Raw genomic sequence first — 20,151 nt, forward strand, 5'->3', positions numbered from 1 at the left:
AAATAGCTAAGTAAATAGCGCCGTAGTTTATATTTAAGATATTCTAAACAGCTAAATAAATAGCGACGTAGTTTATAATTTAGATATTCTAAATAGCTACCAAAATGGCGCCCTACTTTATAATTAAGATATTCTAAATAGCTAAATAAATAGCGCCGTAGTTTATATTTAAGATATTCTAAATAGCTACCTAAATAACGTCGTAGTTTATAATTTACATATTCTAACTAGCTATTTTATTGAATGATTTCGTAGTTGGTAAGTGCGTGTGATGCGGTGCGTGAATACCTTTTAGTGGGTCTGTATATGAAGACATTTTTACACCAAATGTCAATAATGGTGGGTGTAAGTCTATGCAGACTGGGCGAACATAATTCCCGTTATGAGTGATTATAAACTCATTCTTTGCATTTTTTTGTTTCGTGCAAAATGCGTAGAATATATTTAAAAATTTTCAACGTCACTTCAAACTTTTTCGTTTTTTCATCATTAGATGGTATCGTTTTCACTCAAACATTCCAACAACACCGAGAATCATCATGATATTCAGATACGCAAAAGGAAATGAGAGTAAGGTTTTCATACAGTGCAATATGTCACAATACCTGTCTGAGCCGTGACTCCTCTGCAGAATCAACTTTGAGCATTTAAATGATTTAACAAGAGCGCCATCTAGAGGCGATGTCACTGTTAATAAAATGGTTTCACCGTAGAGGGTATTGAGTGAAGGTCAACGTGATCTCCACCATTGTGCGATTGACTGCACCAAACAGAATTTATAGGACAACTTTCAGTCAAAATTAACGAATATCTTTGAGAAAGGTAAGTGTTACATGTCTGCTATAATAGTATACTCGACAGACACTCATGTTTTCTGAGTTATTGATCTCGTGAAATGACAAATAATGCGTACGAACTGATGGCGTGTGTTGTCCAAGCGGCGTGTAATCGAAACCCAAGAGACCATTACCATTCTTTGTTGCACTGGTGTAGAATAATATGACAGAACCCAACACCCTCCTCGTGGCTTTCGTTGCGTATGGAAATTATTTTCACGAGTGATGCGGTGTATCCTGCGGCCGTACTCTCACGAGCGAAGCGAATACACTGCATCTCGCATCTTTCGTTGGGTATTGAAGTTATTTTCACGAGTGATGCAGTGTATCCGGCGGCCATACTTTCACAGCGAAGCTCGTGAAAGTACAGCAGAATACACCGCATCTCGAGTGAAAATAACTTACATACGCAACGAAAGCCACAAGGAAGGTATGGGGTTCTGTTATTATTACATATGTTCTATATTTGAATATTTCATATTAAAGAAAGATCGTGCAACAAGCAGGGATGGAAATTAGGTCGGGGAGCCGCATTGCCCATTAATATGTTCCGAGATAGTGTTACGCCCTTGCAATGCGTGTCAGTGTAGAACGCATGTCACTGTCTTTGTGAAAATTAAATGATCAGACGTCTAATCTGAGTCACCGTTCGAATAAATAACTCTTGGGCGTTTTATACTTAGTTGGGGCCAGGACAGAACCAGAACTTGAACTGGACGACTATGATACACAGTTTATGTTGAAGTTAAAAGTTCCATCACATAATTGTGCATTGACAAACATGCCGTGCAACTGCGGTACTCCACTGACGGGTTGACTTTAGTTTGGGACATTGCTTGCTGGTCGTGGATTGAATGAGCCTTGGTTACCGGTTAAAATGTTATTTATTTGGCGTTGGTAATCTTTATTTGGAACTGAGTAACGCCGCAACGTCGCCAGCAGAAACCTCCTGGTATGTCGATGTTGATGGTTGCGGCTCCATAGTAATCGCTGATTTTACTGCGGATGGATCTTTCGCGAGCCCTTCAAGGTTTATAAAACTCAGTTTCCAGGTGGTCAACATACATTAAGTTCTCCCAATCGTAGTTTTCCATGTGATACACCTAATATGCCAACAATATTGCTGAACGATTTAAACCGCCGGCGGATAAAAATAACAAAATAAAAATAGTTCGGTAGCCAATGGATATACCATGTTTATTTGCATATCGACCGTGAAAATACCGAAAACATTATTGCATGGGTGATGTCGCGCGCAGTTATCTAACATGCAACATTTTACTTTCTTTATGATGTGTTCTAAGTTAGTTTGTAACTTCAGACATTGTTTTGATAACCACGAGTTGAACCCTGAGAGACTATATTGGTTTCTGTAGTAACTGTGATGCTATCTCCAAACGTTCGCTACATTGTTTCCCATTGCGTTCTCATGATACTTTGTCTGCTTACCCCCGAAATTCCCACTAAAGTTCTGTCTCGTGTTAGTCGCGTGTCATTCCTAATATGGAACGACAGTTTTGCGTTTCGTTTGTATGCGCCAATCATTAGCGTTGTTTTATTTTCCGAACGTTTTTCGCATGATATATTCTAGAGTACCAACACGTGTTTGGCACTTCTCCGATTAGTTGTCCCCAATACAAATGCCGCTCTAACGTTAACAACTACACTAACCAGGCAAAGCGCTGTCGTGAGAAGCCCGATTCAGACCGTCGCTGTAATTCCTCCTACGGTAGCTTCGCAACCTGATGATCGTTACGCACACCCTCCTTTTTATGCTCTCTACGATGTCAACTCCTCGTGAAACTATTATTTAACAATCCATATTTTATATCAAGTAGTATTCGCTGTACAACGTATTGATGTTCATGCTGAGTATAAATAAACAAGTTTGAATTATACCTCACGTCTGTTCAACTCAAGAAAACACAACGCTATCAATGTCCGATTCAATAACAATTCTGTATGTTTAGTCAGTTCGTTTTATGTGAAAAAAAGAACACCTTAACGCCTAGTTTTGCAGGTGATATGCAAATTTGTTTTAGTAAAAATAACTGACTACCTATAATTACTATTACCGTTGTTCAAATTTCAATTTCCTTGGCAAGTATATTCATGTACCCCAAGGGAAAAATATCGTACTTCTAAATATTGTTTATTTTTGCTATGTTTCGAAAAACAGTACTCCTAAAGGGACTACTTTGTTTGCTTTCAGACCTATTTTGCATATGGGGTGTGGAAATACCGATTTTGATTTCAGGGACAAATCAAAATGAACTGCAGAGCATATGTAATAAGTGGTGGTATTTTCATGGTAGAACGTTATTTTTTAATCAACACATTTACTACGTTCAATAATTCAGTTATAATAATACATTGACTAAAAGCTCAGGCACAATTCCAACGTTCCTACAACAGATTGGTAATGCTACAAAATATATGCCCTTCAATGAGTGTCGTTATATAGGAATTGGTATATACAAAGATCCTTAAGATATTACCAATAAGGTTGAAAAAATAACTTGACAATTTAATGATAATAATTGTAGTAAATCCTAGCTTGTTAAACAGGATGATCATACAGTCAGTCGGTTCATGCAAACATAGCCGTGTGATTAAATCTATGTCAAGGCGTGACAATCGAGGGAGCCATTATTCAACTCTCACAAAATCACAATAAAACATGGAAGTGGTCGCATATTACCTCGTAATCAAATAAGTTGAAACAAAGAAACCTCTCAAAATGCCACTATACAAAACTAAATCAATAAATAATGAAATAAAATACAAATTAAACTGACCGTTGCACATTTTGTTCAACAGTTACCAGATTGTGACAAGAAAGAAAGAGAAGAACCAGTCAATGGTAAGTTTTGCTAGATATTAAAGTTTCACGATGGTGTGCCCTGTATTTCAAAAACAATTATTATATAGTTCTTGGTTGTTAATTGAGGGTACGAAATTTTTTTAGAAAGTCACACTTGTATTAGTGGAAATAAATGATTTTGTTTTAAACTCCCAAAATTATTTAAACGCGACTTGTTTTCACCTAAATAAGTCACGAATATTCCTTGAGGCATTTATTCTCCCAATTTAAGGATGAGACCCAGGTTCGTAGGCGATTATATTCAAACCTGTATTTCACAGTGAAGATGGCATATGACTACCTACATGTTATACATTTTTAGTTAGCTCTGTGTGTGAATTGTGTGAAAATGTTATATTTATTTCCCAAACGAGTGAAGTGTATGCCCGTTTCTTCCGAAAATAGGCTTTTTTGAGTTGTTTTCACTCAAAACACGGAAAACATACTGAAGTTACAGACATCCTGTCTATTGTTAAAAACTGATCAGCAGACTGGGAATCGGACCGTGTCCGGACAGTACAATGCGAGCCTTTGTTTTCTTGAAATGGGAGTCAAAAGTGAAAACTTTTTAACTTCTGAATAAATTACCATTTGATTTTATTCGACTCCAGGTTTCTGTCGTTTTAATAAGTTCATCGAATAATGCGATACAGTTATTGGTATACTAGTTGAGAATCTTCTGTAAAAAAAAGAACTGTTCCATTGAACTGTTCCATTGTTCCGTAGTGCCAAAATGAAAGGCTCGAAAACAGCAAATTTGCATAAAAGTAATTTATTGTTTTTCTACTCGACTAGAAACCTATTTGAAACGATAATTTTTGTATGGTATTATGCTTGGATAATACTCGTATTTTTGACGTCCCGATCGACGAAAATAATGATACAACGACGGATATTTTTTGGGAAAATGCAACGAACGAAGTTTTGGAAACCACTCGGTAAAATGGCGTTACTTGTTTACTGAGCAAACATGGGAGGACAATGATTTAATCTTATCAGAAAAATAAACGCAAAGTGTAATGAATCTGTGGGATAAGGTCATAAGCCATGTTAGTCTTGTTAGCGTGATAAAATAATTCCTAACATAGCTCCATCCGGAAGTTCTATCTAGTCTTTAGTCCTGTCGCGTCCGGTTGGTCGCGTCCGTTAGGAGTGAAAACAGTTGTTGTTGCCGCAGCACCACTCACGTGAGCTGTCTAAACTACGAATATATTACACAAAACGATTTGTACTTAGAAAAGACGTGGATTCCGAGTCGTGTAATATCTTGGACGGCATTGCTGCTTCGTCAAAACACAGTCCTTCAAGAAAGTGGGACTGTGGTCCAAAGCGTCATCGTGTCAATGGTCAGCCCGAATCAGAGTCAGAACTCAAGAAAGCATCTTGGTCGTCATACATGAACCAGTATCAGACAATTTTAGGTCGAACTGCATCTCCGCATTTATGCGTTTTTTTGTTTTGTTTTTGAATTTTTTACGATATAAACGTGTTAGCACTGGCGGCAGCCATGTTGCTGATGTAATTACTGAGTGGAGCACACGCATAACTTTCATTGAGAAGGGGGCAGTGATTTGCATAATCGTCTGTCAATCTATTTTAATTAGCCTCGTCATTAAGCCTGTATAAAAACAATGACACTCGTAGCTGTTTATCGTCGCATTTTTATTAATATTTGACACTTTTCTAAGTACCAAATTAACTATTTTGTTTTATTAGTGTGAAGACAACCTTGCAACATTTGAAAATGTGTAAAAAAAAATGTCCACAAATATTTCACGAACCTGGGACTCACCCTTAAAACCTTGTAATGGTAGAAATTAATTAAATGAAAGATGTTCGCACCAAAATAAGTCACAAATATTATCCTAGCCTCTGTAGCAACGCATAGAAAACTAGCATTATATTCTAGCTCGATAGGCTACTCTGATATCACACAATATATTTACATACCATCTACATTGTATCTACATGTAGCTATTATGCTAGGCACTGTAGAGACACATTAATAGATAGCATTTCCGCTAGATTGCATCTACATTTACCTATGGGTAAAATACCTGCTGGAGACTGTGCTATAACAATGACTTGGGTCCATCACTCAAATTTCTAAACTCTTTGTAGTTTTGATGATTCCTTTCATTGTTGTTATTCACTTGTGTAAAATCAGTGTTTTCCCGAGGCTTCAAACAATGTGGTGATACTGTCATGTTTGGTAGACAATGTCACTCTCAAAACCATTTATATGGTCTATAAACAATGACCTACGGAAGTCAGAAAGCACATAATTCAATAGCGTGGACATTCACTTGTAATTAGTCTGTCTGCCACAGGCGCTATCAAAAATAACACATTTGAAGAAAAGTTTTTTTTTTTCAATTTCGAAAATATATTGACATAAAAAATAGAAAATGTATGTTACAATGTACAACATGCTTACGGTACTTCAGATATCACTTAGTGACCAACATCTGATTCTGGCGTTGAATGTATAACATTTTCAAGGAGTGTGGTAATTGTATTGAAGAATAATTTAAGCAAATTGTATGCTAAATATGTGGCAAATTGTCTGCAACCATACACTGCTGTTTATTACTATATATACTTAAAATGTTTTGATAACAACGTATTTGTTTATAATTTATTAACATAGATATATATTTGGGTTTGTACAGTGTACTGAATAAAGGTTTTCCAATACAGAATCTCTTTTCGGTAAGTATAGTTCATTTCGTTAATTTTAGTACATGGAGAGTGTCATACTTTTTACTTTAATATATAAATTCTACAATATATCTACATGTAGCTAATATCTTAAAATTAACATTCTAGAAAGACTGCTCTGATATACCATAGTTTTACTTTGATACATTACATCTACATTGTATATTCATATGCATATGCATAATTTTTTTTTAAGGAGGATATGTGTTTATTTTTAGCGGATTTAAAGTTCTAAGACATTGAACAGGTTCTCAAGACACTGGTTTGTGGTGACAACCTGACGGTCCATTTTGCAAGCATTGCGCATTAACATTGACCATGGAGGTAAAAGACTAAAGAAGTTACAACTGGTTTTAGCCTATTAAATTTCCTTTCTTTCCAGTCGAGTTAATCCTCCTAGCTTGTCTGTTTAAACGTCTTTTTTGAAACCCATGATCATTTCCGACGATAGCGTTCACTGTCCTCGTAGCCAAAGGCGTTTTTTTTCTCGGTTGCTATGCGTTGTTTTACGAGAATAAGAGTAATTTTACTTGCGCGATCTATCAGTAAGTTAAGTGTTTTTTTTCGTGGAATTTTTATAGGTCATTTCAACGGCTGTTTTCGCAGGGTTGCATGAAATTGTCTCACTTAGGTGTTAGTTTAAATTGAAGCCTACTTTACGATCTTTGCAATGCTGTTAAAACTACGTCCCTACGGAGTACTCCGCGCGCATTCAGTAAAAGACGGAAACTTTAACTTTTTTAGCTCCGCTGTCGACTTTGTCGAGCGGAGCTTATCATATGAGTGATTGTCCGTCGTCCGTGTCAATGTTTTACTTTTTCGACTTCTTCTTGAAAACTGAAAGCCTGAATGCTTTGATACTTGGTGTATATGTACCTTGGGTAGACCTCTCTCAGATTTGTTCATTTTGTAATGATATCTTTAATTTTCTAATTTTGGTGAATATTTTTGTCATTTTTGGTAAAAAGTGATATTTTCGACTTCTTGTTGAAAACCGCAAGTCCAATTGCTTTGATATTACATATATAGGTACTACATGTGGACCTCTCTCAAATTTGTTCATTTTGTAATGATATCTATAATTCTCTAATTTTGGTGAATATTTTTGTCATTTTTGGTAAAAAGTGATCTTTTCGACTTCTTGTTGAAAACCGCAAGTCCAATTGCTTTGATATTACATATATAGGTACTACATGTGGACCTCTCTCAGATTTGTTCATTTTGTAATGATATCTTTAATTCTCTAATTTTGGTGAATATTTTTGTCATTTTTGGTAAAAAGTGATATTTTCGACTTCTTGTTGAAAACCGCATGTCCAATTGCTTTGATATTACATATATAGGTACTACATGTGGACCTCTCTCAAATTTGTTCATTTTGTAATGATATCTATAATTCTCTAATTTTGGTGAATATTTTTGTCATTTTTGGTAAAAAGTGATATTTTCGACTTCTTGTTGAAAACCGCAAGTCCAATTGCTTTGATATTACATATATAGGTACTACATGTGGACCTCTTTCAGATTTGTTCATTTTGTAATGATATCTTTAATTCTCTAATTTTGGTGAATATTTTTGTCATTTTTGGTAAAAAGTGATATTTTCGACTTCTTGTTGAAAACCGCATGTCCAATTGCTTTGATATTACATATATAGGTACTACATGTGGACCTCTCTCAAATTTGTTCATTTTGTAATGATATCTATAATTCTCTAATTTTGGTGAATATTTTTGTCATTTTTGGTAAAAAGTGATATATTCGACTTCTTGTTGAAAACCGCAAGTCCAATTGCTTTGATATTACATATATAGGTACTACATGTGGACCTCTCTCAGATTTGTTCATTTTGTAATGATATCTTTAATTCTCTAATTTTGGTGAATATTTTTGTCATTTTTGGTAAAAAGTGATATTTTCGACTTCTTGTTGAAAACCGCATGTCCAATTGCTTTGATATTACATATATAGGTACTACATGTGGACCTCTCTCAAATTTGTTCATTTTGTAATGATATCTATAATTCTCTAATTTTGGTGAATATTTTTGTCATTTTTGGTAAAAAGTGATATTTTCGACTTCTTGTTGAAAACCGCAAGTCCAATTGCGTTGATATTACATATATAGGTACTGCATGTGGACCTCTCTCAGATTTGTTCATTTTCTAATGATATCTTCTGTTCTTTAATTGCTATGTCCATTGCTAACAGCGGAGCTATCTCAGCCGACAGGCTGCTTGTTTTATTGTAGTTATTGGTATTTGTTCATTTTGCAATGATATCTTTAATTCTCTAATTTTGGTGAATATTTTGTAATTTTTGTTAAAAAGTTATATTTTCGACTTATTGTTGAAAACCGCAAGTCCAATTGCTTTGATATTACATATATAGGTACTACATGTGGACCTCTCTCAGATTTGTTCATTTTCTAATGATATCTTCTGTTCTTTAATTGCCATGTGCATTGCTAACAGTGGAGCTATCTCAGCCGACAGGCTGCTTGTTTTATTGTAGTTATCGGTATTGGAAAACATCCGGGTACATCTTTCATTATTATCCTGGCGTCGCGGTTTTGAGACAAAATATATATTCTCTTCGCTCACGACTTTTTAAATTTCATTTACTTCCGATGACTTGAAACAATCATCGTCTTCGAGAACGCGTACACAACTTAAGTTCCAGTGACGCCATTTTAAACAATGACCTTTGGCCAGATAGTTTTCGAATATTCCCGAGGGCTCTCGAAGTACATCCGTAATAGTGACATCGGAAATATCAGCTCCCGTCTGCAGTCCCTTCAAATTATGGTCAGTGTACAACAATTGAAAGTTAAGATTTCAGCGAGTCTTAGAAGGTTTATTGACGGTAAGGTCAAAGGCTTGCAACCAATCGATACAATAGGCCGGAACAAACACATTCGCCATCTTCACATCGATGTGCTTTGAATACATCAAATATTGCCAGAGCTTATCTTGTTTTTTGGGTAACTGTAGCTTCTGGCGTGACGATGTCACATACGGAATGATTACATTGTCTGAATACCGATGCATTGTTTTCCGTATTTTTTACTTGGCAAAATGATTGCCGTGCTTAGTGTGAACTGCAGTAAGGATAGCGATAATCCTTGGACGTGTCCATCACAGTGGAAGTGTAACACTAGTTTTTAATGTGTGAATTAGTAACAGGCATTGAACAATAAAGCTTATATAATTCGTCTGCAGGGAAAACGCGAATTAGACGAATGTGCTTTCACGTGAAAAATTCATTGCATGAGAATTTCCTGTCATAAAGTATCTTAATTCGATAATTTGTTGTTTGCTGCTAGATTAACAAGCAAACATTATAATCACTGAGTAAACGGCGGAAATGATCATGGAACCTTTGATCTTAAACCAGTTGTGACTCCTTCTGTTGTTTACCTCCATGCATTGACATATTCAAAATCTCTAAACATTTAACCAAGTGAATAAAGTAACCCCAATGCAGTAGCCATTTTGTAAGCATCCATGAAAAAACATAGGCATAGCATTCTTTCTAGCTGGGATGTTCAGATGCCACACAATATTCCCACTTTGGTAAATTATATTCTTGTCAGAATCCCATGGAGACTAGCAGAATAGCTATCTAACATGCTAAGCATTCGGCATACATACCAGAATATATTTGATTACAGCCAGTTAGCTAATACATATGTATGTTAGACGGCATGGAGATGCAGAGGCACTAACCTACCATCTTAATAATCTACATTTAATCTAACTAGGCTCCTAAGATGTCGCACCATACTTTCACTATGATACATTTCGTTCAGTTAGCTATTTTGCTGGAATCATTCAGCAAATAATTAGCTGGTAGCTAAGATATTCATCATTTTAGCTAGGTTAATGTAATGTCGTACTGTAAATATATTTTGATGCATTTCATTATGCCTTTCAACTTTTCACTCAGTAGACACAAATGTGTTTCATTATTTTGTAGGTGAAAACTGAAATTGCTGCTAATGTATAGATGAAGAACACTTCACACAATGAAACTCAGGAAGAGTACATGTCTATTTTTTCAAGATTTCCAAAGAAGTAACAATGCTGCACTTCAACAAATAAATACAAACCCTCTATAATTAAAGTGACTGCCAATTTATCAGAAGATTACCTGCATATACACATAGCGAATTATTCTTTCAATGTCATACGGTATGCTTTATATTATTAATGAGAAAAGATAATAATTTTAGAATTGCATGATAGTTCATTGACTTGAATTGTGTAATGTGATTGCTTGCTGAGTTTGTTGTTTTATTTCAAACTGCTGTCAACATCCAATAAGATTACATTCATATTGCATTCTAACTCATACACTCAGATATATTTGTATAACCTAATAGTAGAAGTAAATACATATTGTAAAATGTCTTTACATCTAGATAACAGTGAAGAAGATGACGAAATCAACATGGAGACTGATGTGCAGTCCAAGAAAAAAGTGTTTCAGTGCAAACAGTATGAGAAGTGTTTTATTTGCTCTAGCCAACTACAAAATCATATGATTGCACATACAAGGTTGAAGCCATTTCAGTGCAAACAATGTGAGAAATGCTTCACTCAGTCTAGCCATCTAAAACAGCACATGCTTACACATACAGGGTTGAAGCCATTTCAGTGCAAACAGTGTGAGAAATGCTTCACTAATTCTAGCCATCTAAAACGGCACATGCTTACACATACAGGGCTGAAACCTATTCAGTGCAAACAATGTGATAAATGCTTCACTCGGACAAGTGATCTAACAATTCACATGCGTGCACATACAGGGCTGAAACCATTTCAGTGCAAACAATGTGAGAAGTGCTTCACTCAGTCTAGCAATCTAAAACAGCACTTGCTTATACATACAGGGTTGAAGCCATTTCAGTGCAAACAGTGTGAGAAATGCTTCACTAATTCTAGCCATCTAAAACAACACATGCTTACACATACAGGGTTGAAGCCATTTCAGTGCAAACAGTGTGAGAAATGCTTCACTAATACTAGCCATCTAAAACAGCACATGCTTACACATACAGGGCTGAAACCATTTCAGTACAAACAGTGTGAGAAATGCATGACTCAGTTTAGCCATCTAAAACTGCACATGCTCACACATGTGGGGTTGAAGCCATTTCAGTGCAAACAATGCGAGAAATGCTTCACTCAGTGTAGCCATCTAAAACAGCACATGCTTACAAATACTGGGTTGAAGCCATTTTAGTGCGAACAATGTGAGAAATGCTTTACTCTGTCTAGCCATCTAAAACGTCACATGCTTACACATACAGGGTTGAAGCCATTTCAGTGCAAACAATGTGAGAAATGCTTCACTCGGTTTTGCCATCTAAAACAGCACATGCTTACACATACTGGGTTGAAACCATTTCAGTGCAAACAATGCGAGAAATGCTTCACTCAGTCTGGTAATCTAAAAAATCATATTCTTACACATACTGGGTTGAAGCCATTTCAGTGCAAACAATGCGAGAAATGCTTCACTCAGTCTAGCCATCTAAAACAGCACATGCTTACACATTCTGGGTTGAAGCCATTTCAGTGCAAACAATGTGAGAAATGCTTCACTCTGTCTAGCCATCTAAAACGTCACATGCTTACACATACAGGGTTGAAGCCATTTCAGTGCAAACAATGTGAGAAATGCTTCACTCTGTCTAGCCATCTAAAACGTCACATGCTTACACATACAGGGTTGAAGCCATTTCAGTGCAAACAATGTGAGAAATGCTTCACTCGGTTTTGCCATCTAAAACGTCACATGCTTACACATACAGGGCTGAAACCATTTCAGTGCAAACAATGTGAGAAGTGCTTCACTCAGTTTTGCAATCTAAAACAGCACATGCTTACACATACTGGGTTGAAACCATTTCAGTGCAAACAATGCGAGAAATGCTTCACTCAGTCTGGTAATCTAAAAAATCATATTCTTACACATACTGGGTTGAAGCCATTTCAGTGCAAACAATGCGGGAAATGCTTCACTCAGTCTAGTCATCTAAAACGGCACATGCGTACACATACAGGGTTGAAGCCATTTCAGTGCAAACAATGTTACAAGGGTTTTATATATTCAAGCGGTCGAGAAGAACACGTGTGCACGCAAATTGTTCATTCCATAAAGAACGCTGATAAATTGGGAAATGAATTATTGGTTGTGTTAGAATGTTTGAAAACTGGACAGAAGTATAATACAAGCGAGATTAGTAAAGTGAGTCATGGAACAGACTCACTCAGAATGTGCTTTCTTTCTAGAAAAGAAAGGACATTAAAAAAACACGAGATTAAGTTGAGCTATAAAATAGATAATGTAGACCAAAAACTTGCAAGACGTGGGGGCACAGAAACCTTCAGACATGTGCTACTTTTCTAACTCATGGCCATATATGCAAAATGTGACCTGCACATCACGTTATCAGATTATCGTACAATGATATAGATGTATTATCTCAATAAACACATGTATTGTTTTGCTTTAATTATCTTAAGTAATTAACTTGTATAGACAGTATGAAGACATTCTCATCAAGTCACCAGCCAATTGCGATATGTAATATAATTATCATTTTTTATTATAAAATTATGTGCACATTATTACTTTATAGTATTTTTTTAACTAAATTTGATACTGTATATTGTGTATCATTTGTATTTTTTTTAGATAGATCCAGTTATATAATTACAGCTGTCCTTGAGATTCAATAAAAACTGCATTTCCAATTGGGTACCAATAATTTACATATCTCAAGAACCACCTGTCAGATTCCAATGAAACTTGGTACATATATTTTTGTGGGATAATACACATACCTGAACAGTTTTTACTTTACATCCGTTAATATTATTTTATTAATGTTTGCTTGATAAGTAGACAAACTTTAGCCGTTTCAATAGTATTGCGAAATTATGTTTCAGTCAAACCTGGTGTGTAGGTGCTTTGGGATAATGCTCATACCCGATTAGCTTTTTATTAATAATCACAAATTTACATAATTTAGCTGTCACGGAAGATCAATACTAAATTTTCCCCGGATATATTGATCACACATTGGAGCTTTATTTCTCACTTTGCAAAAGAAACTGATATTCTGTTTGAACTTTACTCAAGTCACAAACACCGTGTCGCTGGTCACAAAAGATAATGTGGCGTTCTCTTGCTCAGAAATGACACGATAGGCAAAAAGAGGTAATTATCGACCGAAGATTTCATAGCTGTGAAATATTGTTCTAGGTTAACATGGTGTTTTAACATATAATAAATGGTCAGTCTATTGTAATTGGTTATTTCTGAGTGACAGTCTGTAGTTTAACATCTTTACACTGTTGTTAGAATTCTGAAAGAAATTTGGTTCATTTTGACTGTTTGTACCGTACTTTTGCAAACCTATAAACAGCCTTCGCCTAGTAAAATAACTAGTTGAAATTATTAGTTACGTCATTCAATTCACAGTCGTTTTTGAGAAGTTCGGAAATTGGTAAACTATGGTTATTATTTTGTTTGAACTTGATAAATTAGTGTGGGTCAAATGAGCACTGAACGAGCCTTGTGCTGGGTTCGCCGTTTTCACTATGGTTAGAGAAAATACCATTGGAGAGTAATCTGATTCAAGATTTTTTTTAATTTCAAAGTGACCAAATAAAAAATGTATCGGTAAAATTGAAATAGTTTATAACGCTCGTTTCATTTGACATACACGCTAACTCTCATTGTTATCTCCGTTGGGACGGTCATTAACACTACGATGTGATACAGATTTACACATACTGGGGAGCTTTTCACTGTATTCATGGATTTTAATTAGTATAATACACTTGAAACGCCCGTTAAATGATTTCGGACTGTATAGACGCAAGTTCAAAAACGATATATACTCTATGCTACTAACATTATTGAAGGGGAATTGAGAGGTTCTGGACAACTGCATGGATACAGGTGGATGCACGAGAAATGCGTCAAACATGGAATTGTTATTGACTGTAAAACGGGAAAACTTCTCCTTCTTATTCTTGATCCAGAGGTGGTAAATCGCCGTCACAGAAGACTCCTAAGACGTCAGCAATATTGCTCATCTAGTCTGAAATACATATGGCACGTATACTGGTACGATCAATTGAAACACCATGGGATAGCCATGCATGGGGCAGTTAACGGATATTCATGGTACATCACGTGAATGGCACATACAACGAGCAATGATCCCAGAATGGTTGCTGGCTAATACATGTATGCAGGGATAAAAAATGAAGGATGCCCGAGGGTAGACCGGGACAGAAAATGGGCATGTAGAACAGATGCAGATATTCCTACGACGAAATGATAATGATTCGCCGTACTGCTTTTATGTATGATACTAGTACAAGTAATCAACGTACAGAATTCTTCTTGGGCATTCTCCGCCACAAAAACGCACAATTTTAGATAAATTTGTTCTAAAAATCAAAGATGACGTGTATTTTTACGGCAAATATTTAGATAAAAACCTTAGACACTTTTGTTATTTGAATATGATACAGGCAAAATTTTCTTACAAAGCTCTTTTCATATTTATGTATGGTTTACTTGTAAGCATTTTCAAATAATTACATGACATATATAATCATAAGTCTGATCAAATAACATGATCTATTTCAAGAGGCTGGCGTTGTTGTTTTAACGTTTTAAAACAAATCGTATAAACTCGTTCATGAGAATCAATCGAAATTTATCGAAAGAATACTGCTGGCATAGCTCCAAAGAAGTGCATAATTTGTAATCAGTGTTTGCAACACAAATGAGTTTAAAATTGAATAGAACGTACATATAAAAACTAGGTACAGTATTTTGATCTAGCTAAAATGTCCGTTACTTTATGAAATATATTCATCCATGATACAAGTATCAATACAGGACAAGTTTATGAATTCTCGTTGCTGTAGCTTCAATATTTAAAGAAATATGTTTATTTCCTTGTACTTGATACGTATATTGATAATACTGCTTTCATGTTTCATTTTTTTTTTCGTTTCTAAAAAAAGAACCTAACGAAGTTTTTCGGGTATGGAATACTCTCAGAATTTGACCTTAACGAAATCCTGTCGTACCAGCAGGCCGTCTGATTATGTTGTAAAAAAAAAACAGCTTGTGGACAACAAATTATAGTGTTCGCATTTCAACGGGGAAAATACAAGTTTGGTTAGCAGAGTGTACACTCAAACGAAATTATCCACGAAGATATTTTTTAGCTCTGCCGTATTCTGGTGACAGAAAATTATTGGTCCCCACCCCGAGACTCATACGCCTCGGCCGACCTTACGTGTCTTTGCGGAACGATCTAAACAACTGAATGTGTTTCTAATTTGCAATGATGTGATTAAGCAAACATATAGTTTAAAGTTCGGACCAGACATGTCAGACGAGTTACATATAGGATTTGTACTGTATGAACGGTTACTAGGAAAATAATAACAATCTTTAAAGAGATATGATTGTATTTTGTACGCACGTTTCAGATAAACTTTTGTACATAGTTTTAATTGCGAATTTATCTAGAATAATTTTACTGAAAAACACTATATTTTAGGCAAAATGGCAAAGTCTACGTAGTAATAAAAAGTTTTGTAAATCTCAAGTGTTAAATTTTGCTTAAAGGTACTCCAATGAGCAAAGAACAACAATTAAAAAATAAAAATATTAAGTAATTTTATCACTTTTGTCAGTTGTACTAATCTGTGTAATTTCGCCATCAGTATAGTTTACTGATATCATTTGATAACTTCTAATGTAAATATAAACATATCGTTATCTGCGGTATATGCTATGATTTAAACAGATCTAGAGATTGTTCTATATCAAAACTTTTAAGGTTTATATTCATAAACATAAACACTGTGTACGTAAAATGTGGCTTTACTAGATTTAGTCACGTGGTAATAATGACAGGCAAAAATTAGGCTCCCACGTTGTGTTTTTTCTCCAATATAAAAACCTATGTCTGGGAAATACTTCCAAATAGTCTCCCTGCCACAATAACATCTTTTACAAAGCTCTTAAATAATATTTATATTCGTATTCACACGATTTAACACGTAATTACAATTAAATGAATTTGCACATTTCATTGAAACAAATATAAATACATTCTATAGAAAGCAAATATAAACACATTCTATAGAAAGCAAAAATATAACGACTTCAAAAATTAGTTCTCATTTCTGTACATTTGTTTATAGCCAACTACTAAACCGATAAAGATGGATAACACATGTATTCAATTCAAAAAAGGTTCTATTATTATTTATGAGAACATGTAATGTAATAAGCTGTTTACGGTTATCATGTAAACTAAATTTCAACGACAATGCAATGCTGAATCCTGCAATACAAAATAATAAATTACAAAATAAAACGTATGAACACCAGTCAGCTGGTGTGTAGTCCAAACACAAGCGACCATTGTGTTTCTTGCATTGCCCCGGTGTAGAATAAGAGTTGCTTATAGTAACACGGGAGCGCGTCATTTTTATTGAATCAACATAATTATTACGCTCAATATTTTAATTATACTATATTTTATATTTTACACCTTTTAAAATGAAAGATATCTGTAATTGGTCTCGGTGGGACATGGCTTTGACAGCTTTGCAGATTTATCGCATTAACAATACAGCAACACCGGCTTTGTCCAGCTTTGTACGCAAATTGTCAACTGTAGAATTACAGACTTTCTACGCAACCTTACTAACCGTTCAGGAAACTTTCCCGTGTAACTTTACTAACTTCACAAATTTTTTACATAACTTCAAACACTTTCCACATAAACAACTTTCATCTAACGTACCTAACTTTGCAAGCAATTTTGCAGACTTGCCATATAGCATTTCAAACTTGACACCCAACTTTAGTAAATTTGCGCTCAACTTCCTCAACCATCATTTATGACATCTATTTTGCTTTAAAATGCAACAAATAATTTACACTCCTTGAAATGCTCAAGTTTGGTCGCCCAATTACGTTAATAAGCTTGTTGCCTCACTGGCCATTAAAATATGCAAACATCAAGGGTCTGATGGCGCTCAACAGGAGACGGGACAGGAGTAATTTGTACAGAAATGTTCAAATCATTTCAAAGGTTATCAAGTTTAAACCCATCATTAGCACGAACAATTAAATCAGGTCTATTCGTGTATATTTTGATACATTGAAAATGTGCTGGTGTTGTATTGGCCACAACTTATTTCAACAAGTAAAGAGAATGTTGATGTTTTCTATCCTTTTGGAAGGTGGAATGACGCACCTTTGTTAATTTAAAGTGAAATCTGACACCTGAAATTACAGCAAGTGCATTCAAGGGAATTTTAATAACCCTTATTTGATGCAACGCGAGACTGCGCGATAGAACACGTGGTCTGGCGTAATCCCCTAGCACCCGAGAATGATCACGTGACACAGATCAATCTTTCCTATCAGAATGGTTGACAACGCCGTTGTGCAACGGTGCAAACACATGTGACTGCTGGTTAGCTACTTAGCTACGTGGAGATAGTTTCGGTTAAAATATGTCTAACAAGACACAGATATCTGTTTACGATATTTTGCCGGTGGTAATGGCCCGACACACTAGAACATTTTCGATACTATTCCAGCTACTACCAGATTTCTGTAAACAAGAAATTCGGCAATTCATAAAATGATTGAACATCGATGTCTAGGAAGCTACGCAAATTTTGAAGCCTATGGCGAGATTCCGTTGTCGCGATGGCTGGATGTGCAACATATGTCTTTTTGCTATTTTTGTTCTGCAGAAAAACTAAAAAAGAAATAAGTCATGTAATGTCTCTGTATTTGTATTTTTATTTATAAATACCTAAGATTTTGCATCACTGTGCTTCAATTTACAACATGCAGCTTGTCCCCAATTCCCACTACTTTGTAGATTTAGTAAACACAGAATATATTGCCAGTTACCCAACAAAATGTGCTTGAAATCTTCATGTTAGCTATGCACAATTTGCATTAAAATTATATAAATCTGTTGAATAAAATGTGACTGTAGGATGGCTATTTATGTCGAGTCTTTTCTTGATTTCTTTCATTTTTTCGTATATGCGCATGCTCACACAAGATAAGTCTCATTTACGACAAATCTTCCAAGGATAATTTACAATACTGTAATTGTATAGACTTTTAATTTAACAATACAGACTTCGCGCGCGATTTTACAACTTTGCATGCTATTTTAAAGACTTACCACACCACCTTACTAACAGTCTGCGTAACTTTACTTTTCCACGTCCACGTACTTGCGACATTGCAGACCTCCAACACATATTTCCAACATTACTTCACCAACTGTGCATACAACTTCACGGACTTTCCACACATCGTGATTGAATTTCCACAGAACTTCCCATCTTTTCACGCAACAGTGTATTGTTACTAACTTTGCCCACAACTTGGCAGGCTTCTCACGTAACTCACGCAGGCATCTTTGCTGACTACCCACTAAACTTTGCACATCGCTTTGCAGAATTGCCACGCAGCAATACATACACCTGACGTTGCACCTGCACGCAGACTTTCTTAATAATTCTACACACTTTGTCCACAATTTTACAGTATTGTCAGGCTGCACAATTTCATTTATCCACATTCCATGGAACGTTTCAGACGCTAAAGGTTACAAATTTTCCACTTAACTTTACCAACTTTCAACGTAAGTTTATCAAAATTGCATTTACCTTTAACAGCTTTGCACACAGCTCTACTAACTGTGCATTTTTTTACAGACATATTTCATTGCTTTTCAGCCATTCCACGTAACTATTCCCGCGATTTTACAGACTTTTCACGTAACTTTATCAACTTTTGCGCAACCTTCAGGCACGCCACAGCAGGCTTTGCACTCCCCTTTGTAGACATTCTATGTAACTTCGAGTAGTTTGCATGCTGCTTTGCAGACATATTGCTGAAAGAGTCAAGTCATGACACATGCTTACATTGCCAGGTTTATCTTTTCAAGGCTTCATACATGGACGAATAAATCATTTACATGAACTCCGTACAGGTACTCAATCTCCCATAGATGTAATGTTATTTGTAACATTTTCTATGAATTGACCGTTGTGGGACTATCACTATATTCTGAAACAATCGGCTGTGCAACACCATTGTACACCCAACTACATCGTACAGGCACAGAACCATTGAAGTCAGTACTGGGTTACAAATAGGTTACCACAATCGAGAAATTTTCCGATTGTGATATTTCTTATATATTCTCACCGCCGTTATCTCGTTATCTCATTTATTTAAAATGTATAGACGTTTTCCGATTCGATAAATGAATTTCGAACAGTCGCCGAAAATGCGCTAACAACTCTGTCCATTTCTTTCTTCTCAACTTACCACTTCACGTATGGTAATTTGAATTTACTAGACCAGTGATTGAATTATTTCGTAGTCGTTTAATTATATCAAACAAATCACCGAATAACAGTGTCAAGAGTGAATGTGCGAGATACCAAATTTTCAATTTGCATACGTTTACATAGTTTACATCGTTGACAAATGCGGTTTATGAGCTGTCATTTATCTTAAATTCTCTTTTCTGGGTGCTCCAATAAGTACGTGATATCATAACATTTTCAATTGAAATACAATTATATATAATTTAAATAAAAATTAGCTTTAGGTTTAACTTTCTTTGGT

General features: G+C 35.4%; 1 protein-coding gene across 1 annotated transcript; it reads left to right on the plus strand.

Annotated features, from left to right (window-relative positions):
- The first annotated feature begins 609 nt into the window (after positions 1–609).
- On the plus strand, positions 610–13,890 carry LOC144347879 (uncharacterized). Its single transcript, XM_085507386.1, has 6 exons — positions 610–822; positions 3,657–3,699; positions 6,350–6,411; positions 10,399–10,613; positions 10,844–11,498; positions 11,703–13,890. The coding sequence occupies exons 4-6, from the start codon at positions 10,604–10,606 to the stop codon at positions 12,835–12,837; spliced, it is 1,800 nt and encodes a 599-aa protein (XP_085363512.1). The 5' UTR covers positions 610–822; positions 3,657–3,699; positions 6,350–6,411; positions 10,399–10,603; the 3' UTR covers positions 12,838–13,890.
- The last annotated feature ends 6,261 nt before the right edge of the window (positions 13,891–20,151 follow it).

Source organism: Saccoglossus kowalevskii, chromosome 13, assembly GCF_978046115.1.
Source record: "Saccoglossus kowalevskii chromosome 13, keSacKowa6.1, whole genome shotgun sequence".
Classification (NCBI taxonomy): Eukaryota; Metazoa; Hemichordata; class Enteropneusta; family Harrimaniidae; genus Saccoglossus; species Saccoglossus kowalevskii.